This window comes from Gopherus flavomarginatus, chromosome 22 (assembly GCF_025201925.1).
Source record: "Gopherus flavomarginatus isolate rGopFla2 chromosome 22, rGopFla2.mat.asm, whole genome shotgun sequence".
Classification (NCBI taxonomy): domain Eukaryota; kingdom Metazoa; phylum Chordata; order Testudines; family Testudinidae; genus Gopherus; species Gopherus flavomarginatus.
This window is the reverse complement of record NC_066638.1, coordinates 4885174-4901863: the sequence shown is the minus strand read 5'-3', so window position 1 is coordinate 4901863 and position 16690 is coordinate 4885174. Positions and strand designations below refer to the sequence as shown.

The 16690-nt window shown below is 46.5% G+C and overlaps 1 protein-coding gene across 4 annotated transcripts in view; it reads right to left on the bottom strand.

The window, feature by feature from the left end:
* Window positions 1-11818, bottom strand: part of CSMD2 (CUB and Sushi multiple domains 2) — a 560963-nt gene extending 549145 nt beyond the window's left edge. For all 4 annotated transcript variants that reach the window (XR_007770925.1, XM_050932578.1, XM_050932579.1 and 1 more), the window contains exon 1: window positions 11526-11818. Coding sequence is in view for 3 of the 4 variants with exons in the window: in XM_050932578.1 (XP_050788535.1) it covers window positions 11526-11682 (157 nt within the window). In the remaining variant the exon portion in view is untranslated. The remainder of the gene's footprint in view (window positions 1-11525) is intronic.
* Window positions 11819-16690: the final 4872 nt, after the last annotated feature.

Here is a 16690-nt window from a genome sequence, read left to right as displayed (position 1 = left end):
TTGGGAACTCTGTTGAAATCCTAGTTTGTGACTTATCTCCAACAGCACTCTACTGTCAGACACGGCCACCCTGTGAGAGTGGCCAGATGGGGTTACTGTTACCATTAATCCATCTTGAATGTTTAGACCCTTACAAAACATTGACTCAAAAACCTGCAAACTGTGCATGCAACCTGTCTGTCATTACATGACCCCATCTCAGACATCCTCCCACACGCCATCTGTCTATTGCATATTATCTTCAATTAGACTGTAAGCTCCTTCAGGACAAGTACTGTCTCTTACTACATTATCCAGCATCCAGTGCAGTGGGGGATCTGATCCCAACTTGGGCTTCTGGATAATATCACAATATAAATAATAAAACAGCGTGCCTTGCACGCGTTTATAGGAGTGGGGAAGATGCATTTCTCCACCTCTTTCTCCAACACAAGCTTCCCAGAAGTCTGTGCTACTCTGTCCCATTATTGTACTGATTTTTCATAACAGCTACCTAGCACTTAAAACTCATCCCTATGCTGTAAAGCCCTGGCCATTCAGAACCTCCCAACTGCAGAGATAAAAATTATATCCTCCTGCTCCAGAAGCACATGGCCTAATGGAGCATCTCCACTGGTTGTTAGCACTATTTGGGCTTATGATAGAGTTGTGCAGATCTGAATCCACACCACTACCCTCTGCTGCATGTGCACACACACTAAATAGTTCATTACCACAACAACAATGCCTTCGTTTAATAAAGACGGTCGATTATTCCTGCCGACAGGAAAATGGGGACGTCGCTGAATCTAAACATAGATGAAGAACATTGTACTTAGTCTACTGTGAAGTGATGTATTAAAAACCTTCTGTCCCGCTTCTATGCAAGGGAGGTGTTAAAAAAAAAAAAAGTTACACATTTGGGCTCATTGAAGTACAATATCCCATTCTGGATGGCTGTGTCCATGGCAGCAAGCAAAGAGACTGAACCAGAGTTAATTTGATTTCTTTAATCAATGGGATTTTCCCAGTTACACATTAACCACTATCAAATTAGTCTGCCACTGCATTGCATGTCTGGAGTATATATTTTTGCAGATTACTGCATTGCATTGTGTGTATTGTAAGCAAAGTACACCAATTTCCATAATTGCACCATACTTCACTCCAAGCAGCGCAGCACAGTGTAAGTACTGTGACAAAGTTCCTCCTTCACCTTGGTGGGTCCTGCGCTTATTGGCGGATTTGCTCACCTCAGTGATCTTCCCCACTGGTGGAACCCACAGTCTGGGTCAACTCCTCCTGTGCCTGATCAGGAGTTGGGAGGTTTGGGGGGAACCCAGGCCCACCCTCTACTCCGAGTTCCAGCCCAGGGCCCTGTGGATTGCAGCTGTCTATAGTGCCTCTTGTGACAGCTGCATGACAGCTACACCTCCCTGGGACTTCCAAACATCTTCTTTATCCTCACCACAGGACCTTCCTCCTGGTGTCTGATAATGCTTGATTGTCTGATAATTCCTCAGTCCTCCAGCAGCACACACTCTCAGTCTCAGCTTCTTGCTCCCAGCTCCTCACACGCACTTCCTCTCCACTGGCTCCTCCCAGCCTGACTGGAGTGAGCTCCTTTTTAAACCCAAGTGCCCTGATTAGCCTGTCTTGATTGGCTGCAGGTGTTCTAATCAATGTAGCAATCTCCACTGCCTTCTAGAAAGACCTTAATTGGCCCCAGGTGCCTTGATAAACCTGGAGCAACTGCCATTTAGTTACCATGGTACTAGGGATTTTTTTAGCCTGGGGCTAACATACCTGTTCCTCAGTACTTTACTGTAGCCATCTGGCCTTGCCCCATCACAATACGTAATAGTAGCCCCCATAGTTACTGTATCTTTTAAATACTGTATACTGGTTTCCATAAAAACAATGCAGGTTCATCTGGTGCCAGAGCAAGGCTCCAGGTGACAGGCACTGAGATACCACACTGCTGGGAGGTGTCAAAACCTTCTTACTATGTGCACACAGAACCACCACCAAGGCCTGTAGCTAGTATAAGTTACACATACTCCACACAGAGAAAAATTTTAACGGACAGATCAGAGAAGGATGATCTTGTGATTAGGACAACAGACTGGGACTCTTAAGACCTGTGTTCAATTCCTGCGTTCAATTCCTGCCTCTGACAAAACCACCATGCACAACCCAGTCTCTCTGGGTGTATGTTCCCCATCTGTAAGATACTAATAATCATCCTTCCTTTCTCCTAGCCTTTGTGTCTTGTCTATTTAAATTGTAAGCTTTTTGGGGTGAAGACCATCTTTTACTAGGTGAATGTACAGCACCACGCACAACAGGACCCTGATTTTGGTTGGGGCCCCAGGATTTAAACACTGAAGGGATGAATTATGTTCTCTGTATGTTTGTGCTCTTTAGACAGTACAGGGGGACCTCCCTTATTCCCCAGAAGGGCACTTCTGCAGGATGCAGCCCTTATTTCGCTCCATCTCCTGGATGTGCTGCAAGTCAGGACCAAGATCCATGAACAGGGCTGCACAGGAACCCAGGAGGGGAATAGTTGGCATGGGGTTCTTCGGTACAACAGGGAAACTTGCATGCCATTCACCCAAAGAAGGCCTGACTCTAGCCATTGCTGTGATGATAATTACAGCACTCACAAAGTGCTTTCCAAACACTCAAGAAGGGACAGTCCCTGCCGTGAGGCACTCACAGCTTAAGGACAAAGGTTAGGGGAAAAGGGAACAACCTGTCAGGGATGGTCTAGATCAGGAACTGGCAACCTTTGGCATGCAGTCCACCAGGGTAAACCCTCTGCCAAGTCCAACTGGCTTGTTTACCTGCTGTGCCTGCAGGTTAGGCCGATCACGGCTCCCACTAGCCGCAGTTTGCCGCTCCAAGCCAATGGGGGCTGCGGGAAGTGGCACGGGCCGAGGGATGTGCTGGTCGCCACTTCCCACCGCCCCCATTGGCCTGTAGCAGCGAACCACAGCCAGCGGGAGCCACGATCAGCCGAACCTGCGGATGGGGCAAGTAAACAAACCAGCCCGGCCCACCAGAGGGTTTATCCTGTTGGGCCACATGCCAAAGTTTGCCAATCCCTGGTCTAGATAATACTTAGTCCTGCCTTGAGTGCAGGGGACTGGATTAGATAACCTCTTGAGGTACCTTCCAGTCCTTTCATTCTAAGAAGAGGCCATTTACATGAGTCAGCTCATTTCACATGAAGCAACATGGAAGAAATAGGTCTTTAAGAGGGACTTCAGCAGGGGCCTCCTGGATCAGTTTAAAGAGGTGGTGCCAGTGCTATTCTTCCATGGTTTTATAAATCCTAAGTGTACTCACTAACTGAGATTAAAGGGTGAAGCAGAGGGTGGAAAGGACAGAATAGGAAAATAGGAGTCTCTTGGTTCCAGATATGTGTCTTCTCCTAAAGAGACCCCCGCCCCCCAAGAGGTTGGATGGTATTAGAAGAGCTTTGTAATTGCAAGAAGTCAAATGCTTTGAGCACATATTGCTGGATTTCTCACTTCCTTGAATGGGAGGGAAGACCAATAAATACATTTTGTATGTACGCTGTACCTATAAATAGCAACACAGAGACTTCATTAAGCTATGGAGTCTGAATAGAAAAACCTCAATTAATATGCAGGATTGATAAGGTCACATCTGTTGTTTTTTTTTTTTATAGCAGGGTTCCAATAGGTGGAACCAATTTTTTTCCTGTTTTTAATGCTTAGCTGTCTGTTGACCCTGCAAACCTCTTGTCATACATCTTCATCAACAAGACTGCCCTTGGAAAAGATGGCCTCCCCCTTCTGCCTGAAGAGTGATAGTATTATCACTATAGACTGGATGAGCAAACTGAGTGCTGAACTGACAGATTCAATGAATATAGGAACATTGTGAGTTAACTTACCAGTTGCTGTCCTATTCTTAAGGGCTATAGCTTTGATCTAACACTTTGGGAGCTCTGTGCTTTGTATTTGCACAAGTGGATACATTTTGGATCATTCAGGATATTGCCAGACCAACTAGCTACCAGTGTGAAGGATAGACAAAAAGCCTCCCTATTAAACCTACTGGAATAAATACAGCCTTGACAGAATGCCACTGAAGCCAATGGAAGATGATGTTGGCACACTGTCTTGGGATATTCTTGATACAAAAGCAGATTAGCAGGATGCTGTTGAAGTCTTACATGCTGTTGATCTAAAACTCTGCACTTGTATAGCAGTTTCACTCCAAGGCTCTTAAAGCACTTTATACACAACAACATTGTCATGTAGGCATTATTCCACCCACTGTAGAGATGAATAAATGGAAGTCAGAGAGGAGAATTCTCTCTCCCACGGTCATCTGCAGAGATGGAACAGAATAGAATTGGAAGTCCCTGTCTGACCAGCAGACAGCATTTCCTTATTTCACTCTAGGCCTCCACCATGGAAAACGCTGTTAAGGACTTGCCTTCAGCTGAAGGAAGCTCAGAGATAAGACACTCTCTCAAAGGCCATTCCTGAGTCAGCTCTCACCAAGTTCTTTATAGCTACAGCTGGGAATCTCCACTGAGTGTATATTATATGACCAATACTAAATAAGGTTAGACTGCTTGACTTTTCCCAGAATACATCTGAACATTAATATTGTCATTAGTTTCTTCTGGACAAGAATGATGTATATTTCACATTACCATCATTTGAGGGGGTGATTTGCAAGAGCACTTGGTGTCACCCTAACTTGGCTCCCACTGAAGTCTGTGGGGCAGGTGGAGGGGTTACCATTGAATCTGATCACAGCAGCACTGGACCAGTGCTGATTACTTACAACACCCCACTCTAAAGGGTTAAAAATGAGTGATGCACAGCAGAGCACAACTCTGCAACTATTTGTCACAAAGTGTGCAGTACTAAAGTCACTGCATACTACAGACTCTGTAACTAGTCAATGTAATTCCTACAGCTAGATCTACACTACAGCCTCTGCCAGCCAAACTTACGTCGCTCAGGGGTGCCAACATTCCACCCTCCCAAGCAACATAAGTTACACTGACGCAAGCGTCCATGTGCACAGCACTCTCCCGTCGGCATAGTGTCTTCACCAGATACACTGCAGCTGTATCAGTACAACGGCGACGCTGCAGTGCTCGACGTAGACACATGGCCTAAGTCTGTCTTTAAAAATAAAAAGACTAACAAACATCTCAACTGGTGTAGCGATTATCTACTCTCTCCATAGGAACATAAAAATTATCACCCTGCAACAGATCATCTAAACCAGTATCTTATCTCCAACCAGCTGCTGCAAAGGGAGATCCAAGAACCCCTTCGGTTAAGGGATAACCTGCCTTCAGGGACAGTTTCCTCTGACCGCCATGAAGTGGAGGCTGGTTTTGGCCTTGAAGCAGGTGGTTTTATATCCTCCTTCTAAAAACTCATGTTTATTTTACAGTAATCACTACAGTTGACTATCAAGGCCTGCCAATCCTCAATAAACCTCCCTGGATGCTTGCACACTCTAGCTCTAATGACAGAAGGTCTTTGTGGATAATTCAAACATTCAAGAATGGAATTGATTTTTTTTTTTAAAACATGGAAGCTTCACAGATACTACGGTAATGAGCAGCATGATAAACCTTAAAATAGCAAGATGTTGCCTATATTCTTGATGACAACCAACTTGAAAATAAGTAGCAGCCTAGAACAAGCTACCGGTAGTATTATTCCAGTTACAATTATTGATAGATAACCATTACAGAATTTCCAGGTCTTAGAGGACTTGCCCCTGCTCCCTCTGAAGTCAATGACAACATCCTCACTGACTTCAGGGCTGTAAGACCAGCCTCTCTTTTCAAGAAAACTAATGAGGCATCTAAAAGCCAGGGAGCCCCTGTACTCTTCTTCACAACATCTTTCTTTGTCCATCTGCCTACTTTAGAGAAAGCCGAGGCTTCATTTAGGCCAATGTCCTCATTTTTGTTGCCCAACAGTCTTGCAGAGGGGCTCTCAAACAAGCATTAGGGAAACAAAGCCAGAACTGATCTGTGTGTCAAGCCCATTTCAACAAGATGGCAAAGCAGACTCAGATTTCACGCCTAGGCCTAGCAAGCAGTTTCGAATTTATATTTCCTTGGTGGGAGGAGAAGAGATGAAACCAGAGAACCTGTAGCATAAGATCTTTGGGATATGGAAGAAACCCCAGTAGGGTGTCATATATTATGGAGACTCTCCTTCCCCCTGCTCCCATCTCCACATGCTCACCATCTTCTGAGGATTAAAAAACAAAACTGTCTTTTCAGGATGTGCATGAATGATGCCGATCATACTGGGATCCCAATAACTGAGTGGGACCTCTAGGTACTACCACAATAAATAACAAACAAGACTTATGGCCCAACCTGGTAACCCTTCACCTATTCTCCAACCGTTAACTTACAGTTGCTGGTGCTGCAGTCATCTAGGGCAGTGGTTTTCAAACTTTTTTTCTGGCAACCCTGTTGAAGAAAATTATTGATGCCCGAGACCCAATGGAGCTGGAGATGAGGAGTTTAGGGTGCAGGAGGGGCTCAGGGCTAGGGCAGAGAGTTGGGGTGCAGGGGCGAGGGCTCGAGGTGGGGCCAGGAATGTGGGGTTCAGGATGTGGGAGGGGGATCTGGGCTGGGGCAGGGGGTTGGGGTGCAGGAGGGGGACAGGGCTCTGGGCTGGGGTGCAGGCTCTGGGGTGGAGCCAGAGATGAAGGATTTGGGGTGTAGAAGAGGACTTCGGGTTTGCAAGGCGGGGGACTCAGGGCTGAAGCAGGAGATTGGGGCATGGGGTTGGGGCGTGGGCTTACCTCGGGCTGCTCCTGGTCAGCGGCGCAGCGGGGGGGGCTAAGGCAGACTGCCTGCCTGTTCTGGCACCGCGCTGCTCCCCAGAAGTGCCAGCAGCAGGTCTGGCTCCTAGGTAGAGGTGCGCAAGTGGCTCTGCAAAGCTCTCACCCGCAAGCACCGCCAATGAGAGTGTGGAGCCGGTACTCAGGGTGTGCACAGAGCCCCGTGACCCCCTCCCCCTCGCCACCTAGGAGTCAGATCTGCTGCTGGTTGCTTCCAGGGTGGTGTCGGAACAGGTAGGGACTAGCCTGCCTTAGCCGGGCTGCACCACCAACGGGACTTTCAATGGCCCAGTTGGCAGTGCCTTCCTCTCTGCGATCCCGTACTGGGTCACGACCCACAGTTTGAAAACCACTGATCTAGAAGACCAAAGAACACGCCCCTCTTTCCTTCTGGTGCCCAACAGAAAGCATGAGTTACACTGTGAACGCTTTGCAACAGGGACTTACCCAAGGTCGCACAGAAAGTCAGTGGCAGAGCATGGAATAGCTCCTGAGTCTCTCGAATCATAGTGCAGTGGCGTAAACACTCATTACACCACATTACCTCTCCAGTAAATTATTCTCTCCCACTCCCATCCTGATCCCCCAAACGCAAAGAAAGCCAAAGCTTCAGGACGTACAGTGAACATTCAAGGAACATTTCCCCCAGCGTATTCACTAACAGTTTATACTTGAAGAGAATCTGTGCGACCCTTGTGCAAAACCGCAAGCAATTCTGCACCAGCATCCTGGTCCAATTGGCTGAGGAAATGCAGATATACGGAGTCTGCTCTGAGCTGGGCTGATTCTAGGCCCCTGTGCTCCATCTGAGAGCTGGCTCAGAAGGGTTCTTACCTGGTCAACGGGAACTGCTTCTATGCTGCCAATGAGACAGAGATATGCCCCGGGGGAAACATTACTCCTCCCAGCCGAATATACTCCCAGTTCAATGCCCGGAAGGCTCAATCCCAGCTCTTAGCTTCCCAGCACAAATCTGGGCCAAACCAAGAGGTTTTTCCCAGCAAAAAAAATTTTGCTGTGAGATTTTAGGACTGAACCTGACCATTTGATGGGAAGCTGAGGAGCATGAACAGCGCATGGATGGAGACAAGGCGACCATTTGCATGAAGCAAGTTTATTACAGTCCTAGCAAACATTAAGGGCCAGACAGTGGCAGTGTCTAGTGTGGGAAGGAGGAGTCACATCTTAGATTGCACTCCCATGAGGCTGCAGCCATGGTCCCCACACTGCTGGAAAGAGGGAGAGCAAAGGCAGCGTGCCTGGTTTTGCCACCTGTGGCAAGCAGGCGGGCAGGGAGGATGTAAGGAGGCACAGAGACTGGCTGACACCCTTATTCAGCCCACCCCTCTACACACTAGCCAGAGTTGTCCCAACATGAAGAAGGAAATAAACTGGAATAAATGACTTCTTCCTCTCCCCCAGGAATAAGGGGAGAGCAGGGAATTCATCACGGTTACATAGGACATTGTTTACAGGCTTAGTCTAGCCCTAAACTCCATTGCACTACGGTTGTTAGCAGGACTCCTGTTGCAAGCAGCAGCATCCCAAGCTTTGCTGTACGAGGTGCCGGCGTAGTCGACAGAAGAAACTCCCTTTAAAATGTTCTGTCAGATCTCATCATATCGGTTGCTATTCATTCCCCTCCCTACCTTGTCAAAACATCCGGCCAGCTTTACATTGAGCAGTACTCACTTCCCAAGGCGATCTGTGGGACTACTCCACCTGTAAGGAAGCACTACTCAGCTGGAGTACAGGTACCGGGGATTAATCCACATTCTGACTTTTTTTTTTAATAAAGGGATGATTAATAAAAATGAATTATTTGTGCGCCCATACAGCAGCGCAAAATTAGTACTCAACTTTCCATTCCTGCTCCCATCTTTTTAGAAATAAGTGAGCCAAAAACTACTTTCTATCAGGACAAAAGAAACTAAAATGTCTAGGCCATCTTCCACCCAGTGCATCTTTGCATAGTCCAGTCATCAAAAGGAGGTTAATCACCAAAACATAGTCTTAACTACAATGGTACAAACGACTTCCATTATAACAGCTTTTTTAAAAAAATATGCTGTATGTGTCTGTCTGTATACATTATAAAACATATGCACCCCAAATCTATCTCTGAGGCAGCTTTCATTAACAATGCACAGATACAAAATAATCATTACAAGTATATGCTTTTGAGGGATAAGAAAAACTACAAAACTATTACGTGGCGTGCCCTTTCTCTGACTAGCTGCGTATTGCTAGTCACCAGTTCACAACCACAAGAAAAATCAGTATCTTTTCGAAACAGACAACAAACTCTGCCAGGTTATTCCTGCACCTCTTTTTAAATTCAGCAAGTGCGTAAGAAATGTATTATTCTTTGAAGAAAAATACACGTCCCCTACCTTATAAAGAGAATAGCTTTAGCTACAGTTGGTTCAGTTCCTTGCAGAAGATTAAGACAACTGATCATGCTTGTAATTTCCTGAGAAACACTTGCCACTGTAGAGATCATCTGCAGCAATCTGCCATCCCTACCCCACCCCTCCAAACTGTATCAGGCTGCAGGAATATTGACAGCTCTGAATAATTAGATAGAGTAAGGTTAATGTAGTAACAGTAGGGTTTCTCTATTTTTTTTTTTTTTTTGCTCTTTTTCTTTTTTCGAGACAGGCTAGAACTACTAACTGACAGTTTTATATATACAACTCTAGTGCCACACTATGGGAACACATGGTTATTACTAGCCACGCAATCCCCAGGAAAAGGCTAGGCTGAAGAGATAGTATGTTGAGGACATGGTCCCACAGAGGCTTATTATTAGGACCAGCATGTCCAATCCTAGGCTAACCTGAAAATATCTGATCGGAGGACTGCAGGAAACAGTAGGCACCTTCACCCAGTGGGCACAGTTGCAGCATCCCTGTTAACTAGCTGCATCTTACTGATCTCAGAGTTGATCCCTTGTTTTGACAAAAAGGTTGTTCAGAATCTCAAGAGGAAGCAGTGGTGTGCAGGGAAAAAACAAAAACAAACAAACACACGCACACACACACAGGTAATTGCCTCATGGTCCTACTGCAGCTAAAACAATGAGGAACTTCTGGAGAGCTTTCACAGACCTGGCACTTGTGTAACAGAAGAATGGGGTACATATCAATTAACAGGCCAACAGTGAAGGATCCTGGATAGGTATAATTTTAAATAAAGCAAAATATGAGAAAAAAAAGGGAGCTGTGCTAGCAAGGAGGACTAAATGTAGAACAACCGGGCACTGAAAGAAAACCAACAAGATCTTGCATGAACAAGTCAAAGACAGCAAGGGGGAAGGAGAGAGAGAGAGAAAGAAAGAAAGAGGAGAACTGTAAACCCCTGAAACAGTAAATCACTCATTTAGGTATCTTGTCCAGCACTCCACTCAACCCAGCCAAACAGCACAGAGGTGGGGGGGGGGAAGAGGGGGGGTCCCTGTCCTCAGACAGACTCAATGCTTTTGCTTGAGGGGAGAAAAAAATCAGGAAGATATCTATCTATCTATCTATCTATCTATCTATCTATCTATCTATCTACTCCCAATGAACTGATTTCCTCCTATCCTAATTGGTGCCCTCAGTTGGTAAAACTCTTTGGTGTCCATCGTAAGATACCTCAGGAGCATAAGGTGCTGATGGTCTTTTTGAGTCTCTTAGGAGGAAGTCTGCCTTACATAATAAAATCAGTGTTGCATTTCAAACACAACACAAAGTTTTACCAAAAAAAAGGCAGCTTCCCACCCCTACGCGTACACACACACACGTCTTTTGGCCATGGTGCATGAGGCACATTCGAACAAACCTTATTTAGAAACACTGGGAAATTGGGGAACCCCTCAGTGTTAAAGGAAGAAAAGAACAAAATGTTTTTCTTCACCCTCCTTTGCCCGCCCCCCATTACACAAAGCCAGACCCTATACAAGACCACAGCAAAAATAAACTTCAGTTTCAAACTGAATCCTTTGCTTTCGATATGCTGCAAACGCAGTTTCAGAAGCAGGGAGAGGGGGGAGAAGGTTGCACCTATTTTTTTTATTCTATTTTGACCTTTACTAAGTTTAAAATTACATATTTGGCTAAAATATACATCTGTATAATGCTGAGGCCAAACAGCTAATGCTTAAAAGCACCGCAACCTGAAATGTTTGAGGAGAAAGGAGGAATCATAAAAGTGCTTCTATTTACATGTAAGAAGTCCCTAAATCTATTTTATAGGCTGTAGGCAAACATTGGGTAGAGAAATAATGAACTAAGATGCAGAGAAAAAAAGAGATGACATTTTTCTTGGTCCTCTCACATTTGGGACACACTGATCTGATCCTTTGACGACAAGGAGGAAAATAACAAAACCAAACCACACCTTTTTATGACCCCAGACTGTAAAATTGTTGCTCCCATAGGATATACAGTACCTGCAAACTTTATCTTCCTATGGAAATATACAGCAACAGACGTGATCCCTGAATGGTCTGTAAAGGAGGATCTCCTCCTCCCACCCAAAGACAGACAGACACACACACACACACACACACACACACACACACACACACACACAAACCCCCCAAATGCAAGAGAATTAAATCTGAATCAAGCAGCAGGGGGGGGAGGGGGAATGCTCCCAAAGTTGCCAGCTTCCTCCATTACACTCACCGGTTGCTGAAGCAGCCAGCAGCCCCAAGGAGAGCAGCAGAATCCGGCTCCAGTAGCTCACTTCCACCGTCATGAGAGCAAAGATCCCCAATTTCCCCCAATTCCTTCTAACGCCGCAGCTGCATCCCGTCCTGTCCCATCCCAAAGAAGGTTGCATGTCAAGGGGTTGTGGGGTTTTGTTTTCCTCTCTCCTTTACAATTGGGATGGTCCTCGGCTCGGCTGGAGGAAGAGGAGGAAGGAAGGGGGTGGGGAAGGTCAGGATTATGATTATGATTATTATTTTAGCTCAGAAAAAAATCCCAATGCTTGGAAGGCTCTGAGCTTCTGCAGCTGGAATGAACCAACTCTCGCACTGGCTTGGGGAGAGGAGGGCTGTCGCGTTTTTTTTCTCCCCCTCCCTCCCTTCCTTCCTTTTTTCCCCACTTAAAAAATGACTCTTAGCTCAAGCTTTTCAGGATTAGCAGCGCAAGGGTCCTAGGGAATTACACTTTTTGATCAGCATCATCAGCATCCAGGTGACTGATCACCTCCACATCCTTCTTCTCTTCTTCCTTAAATCGTGGGAACGGGGGTACTTCAGCTGTGTTATCTTGGCGGAGGGGGTGTGTGTGTATAGACAGCATCTGATTGAAGATTTGTATTCCACCACTACCCCCATTCCCTCCATCCTCCCAGAAACAATAAACCACACGTTAGCTTGTAGGATCCCATTTATTTGTTCATTTTAATACCCACCCCAGGTTTTTTCTCCTTTATAGAAGCAATTCCCCACAGATTCCTCTTAATACAGAGATATAACGTCCAAGCAGCAGCTCCCCTTGGCCTTCACATAGCCGCTAGAATAAATCCTGCATGCATCATCCACAATATTCCCCCCCCAACTCTCGTCTTGGGGGGGGCGATGTAAACAATTTGATGATATGGACACTTTTTATGACCAAGGAAATTGCATTACAAACACAGGTGGGCTTGCAGGGGGGGGCAATCCCCCAGAGAAAGCCCCCCCCCCCCCCGCTGTGCAGTTGTTACTTTTCCCAGTAGCATGCGTTCCTGGGGAGAGATTAGGTTCTGACAAGCGGGACTGGTTGTAGGGGAGGAGAGGGGGAAATGTTTTGGAGATGGTGGGGGGGCTTTGCGTCATCCCTTCCCAAACCATCGCATATTTCTTCTCACGGGGCTGGCTGCTTTGCTGCCTCTTTGCAGAGCTGCCAGGAGGAAGGGTTTGGTTTTTGCCTGGACTAGCACATTTGCCCCTACGGTTGTATGCAAAAAATAAAATTAAAAAAAAAAATCCAGTCTGTGAAAGCCACATTCAGGCACTTCGCAATGATGTGCAGCTCCGTGGGGGCTCGTCCGCGACACACCACACATTGGAAACCCCACACGCCTTTGCCCCCTTTGCAGTCACACTTTTAAGCTCAATCTCTTTGGACAAACGAAAGAGACCCTCCCCCAGTTATCTGGGGATTCAGTGCAGCCTTCCGCGTGGAAGGGATGGGACTAGGTCCGAGGTGGGATCCTAACTGCAGGGTTTGCCTCCCCCCGGAGGCAGAGAGACATGCCTAGGGAAGGGAGGACACACACACACACACACACACACACACACACACGCACACACAACATGCACCACTGCGAAAGAGGAAGCGCTGCTGCTGCTGCTGATTTTCTCATTGCAACGTTCAAAGCTGCAATGCTTTAGGGCAGGGGGGGACCGGTCCACCGGCACCACTGGGCGGTCTGCAATGCCAGACGCAAATGAGCGCTGCTGCTCCAGGATGAGCTGCGATCCCTGCCTCCCTTGGCTCTCCTCTGAAGTGACGGGAAAGGGGGAGGGGGGTGTTTTGGAACTAGCCGCCCATCCCCCTACGTTACTGCTTTGCATTTGCTGCAGTTTCTTGCTGCAAAACCCCTTTCTTCAGACTTGCTACGGTTGCCTTGAATGAGCTCATCTGACAGCTAGAAAACAATTTATACCCAGGGCTGGTAAATCTCTCTCTCCACCCCCGAATCAATCCTCTCTCACACGCACTTTCTCTCGGTCCCCTCCGCTTTTCAATCCCTCCACTAGCTACACCGGGAACGGATGCCAAGAGCCAAAGCAACCAGGGCTGGTACATGAAAGAGTCGCTTTATGTCTGTTTAAACTGCAGTGTCCTATTCAAATAGACCTTATTGTTCAAAGGCAGAGATCCAGATATAAAAGGATCGGGGGGGGGTGCTCCACGGCGCAGCTCCATCCATCCCTTGCCTCTTATGCAGATAGTTCTCTCAAAGAAACCCCCCCGGCCTTGCATTCAGCTGAATATGTGACTTGCTTGCTGCACACAGGCTATAGGGTGAGACAAAGACTAGCAAGGGATCAAGAACAATATGCAGGCATAATAAAGTCTTTGTGGAGGTACAATCCCACTTCATTCCTGCTTAGTAAAATCATGTGTTTTTCCATATCAACTGCCCCCCCTCCTTTTTTTCAGTCTTCCTCACAGCAATGCTGGGCTTAGGGTCTCCATCTCTCTTAAAAGATTTGTATATATTTGGTAATTGGCATGACTGGTAAAGACAAGTTGTGTTGTGGCAGAAACCATGAGGGTTAATTTTGCTGCCCCTCATCTGAAAGTGAGAGAGAGAGAGAGAGAGAGAGAGTGTGTGTGTGTGTGCTCGCACGCGCGTGCGCTGGTTCACTCAGATCTTAACCTCCACTACACAGCTGATCGACTTGCTAAATTACCTCCACAGTAGACTAGACACAGGATTTTGCCATTCTAACCACCCACTAAGGAGCAGGGAACTTCTGCTCTGCACTGCCACCCAGAGTCAGACCCCAGGCTCAAAACCTTGCCTGATGCTGACATGCAACCTGCTGTATCCCAGCATTTCCCCACACAGAGCCAAAGCCATGTAAATGACTCTAATTACACACACACACCCCCTGCAAAACACAATAATAAAACACAGTATTTCTAAATCTCTGTGTGCCATGGATCTTGGGATAATTTACAAATGTTAGGACTTGTCTTCACATACAGCGGTGAAGCTGCACCGGAGTAGCACTTTAGTGAAGATGCTACTACACTGACAGGAGAGCTTCTCCCATCAACGTAGTTAATCCACCTACCCAAGAGGCGGTAGCGATGTCAATGGGAGGCATAGTGCTGTCTACACCAGGGCCTAGGTGGGTATAATGAACTCACTCAGGAATGTGGAGTTTTCATCCCCCTGTGCAATATAGTTAGACCAATATAGGGCTAATGTAGACCTGGGCTTAGTTAGTCCTCACAATGATTGTCTGGAGGTAGGAAGTATTTGCTCCATTTTATAGATCGGGAAACAGAGACACAGGAAGGAGAAAGAACTTTCCCAGGATCACAAAGGGAATTAGTGCCAGAACCGGGATCATCATCTAAGAGTTCTGACACCACGTCCCCTTACTGCTGCTAGACGACACTCCAGCCTACATAGACAGTCACTGTGGCTATGAATGAGGAGTCCTAGAATTCATCTGGGCTGGTGATCTTAGAAAATCTCTCCAAGATAAAAAGCAGCACAATTAGCAAGTCTCCATGGGGACATGAAAGGTGTTTGGAGAAATAAAATAAATCCCCAACATGTACTTTGTTAACCAAACATGATTGCTGTGGGTGAAAAGAGCAGCATTTAGCTGGGCATAAAGTATTAGCCAACAGCCGCATACACAGAATAATCTCTCTGATTATACAGAATCTACAGGTGCTGTGGCTTTGCATACGTATTATAGAAAAGTCCACTTTTTATATTAGACTACACATGGAGCAGAGATTTCAAAGGAAGATGCAACAGCTGCAGTAATAAAAAAAATCTGCAGATGCAATACTTGTGCATAGATGTACAAAGGCACTTCTATATGTAAAAATTTCACTTGCCTGCCTCCCAGCCCCACTTTTTTTTTTTGCACACTCAGACACATGGTGCATACACAGAAGTAGGGGCTTTGGACTCACAACTGTCAATTTTTTGCAGATATAACCAGTGCTTCTGAAGTTTGGCCTGTGCTGGCTTCCTTCTTCCCATTCAGATTCCACTGCTCTCCTCAAACTGAAATGTGTTTTAACCATAGCTGATAAACCTGTCCACAGGTACAACCGCATTTAATAATTCCTGCACCTCATGGCCTTAAATATCAGCAGGAACAGACAGGTTAGCAGTATTAAGGATTGTCTCCTCCGTCAGGCTGTAGCTACTACCTGCACTGGGGAAGCGTGCTCCCATATGCAGTGCAGTAGATATACCCTCATGGGTGGCAATCACAAGGTTGGGCCAGCAAAAGGCAGTGGTGACATACACAAGTTAGCATGCGGCAATTGGAATTGCTGGACCAGATTGTGCTATATAGCCCAGCATCCTGCATCAGTTAGTGGCTAGTGCCCAATGCTTCAAAGGGAACGTTGAGAGAAAAAAAAGTTCCCAAAGCAAAAATCCCATATCCAGACACCCCCAAATGTTGGCAAATTCTGAAACTTTGTTTCTTGGGCTCATCTGCGGAACAAGAGGAGACCTGGCTAGCTGAGCTCCTGTTCCTTGGATTGGAGAAATAGAGACAAACAGCAGCACAAGAGATCCATATCTCCCTGCTCTCAGTCCCACACATGCATACCCTCTCCCTCTCCCAAACAAGTCCTCCCATCTCCTTGCTTCAGTTTATTTCTGTGACAGAAGGATAAGGAGGGGACCTGATATGGGGTAGGAGAAGGGACACACAGCTGAGGGGAAGCCCCTCACCGTCAGTTGAGACACCTTGGGGGTAACTCCTTCTATGCCCCGGGGGTACATCCAATATAAAGAACAGATAAAGGAAGGAGGAGGGGGAGGTTAATATATGGACCTGAGAATACATGGAGTCTGGAAGTGGTGGCAATTACATAGAGACTGGTCCCAGAGGCTACTCTCAGCCTTGCTGGCGGGGAGGCAAGAAATGTGGCTCCTTCTTCCACTTCCTCCTTTGGGTGGTGTTGGCATCCCTACAGCTGTTTCCGCTTGTTGTCCTTCATACTGGTTGCCAGGCCCCAGGGGTTCTGTGGTTACCAAGTTACCATGGTTTGTTGCTCTTCATTCCATTTGATACTCACAAAACCACTTTTTTTTTAAACCAAGGTTGTCTTTTGCTCCCTGGGTGGGAAGAGACTGAAAG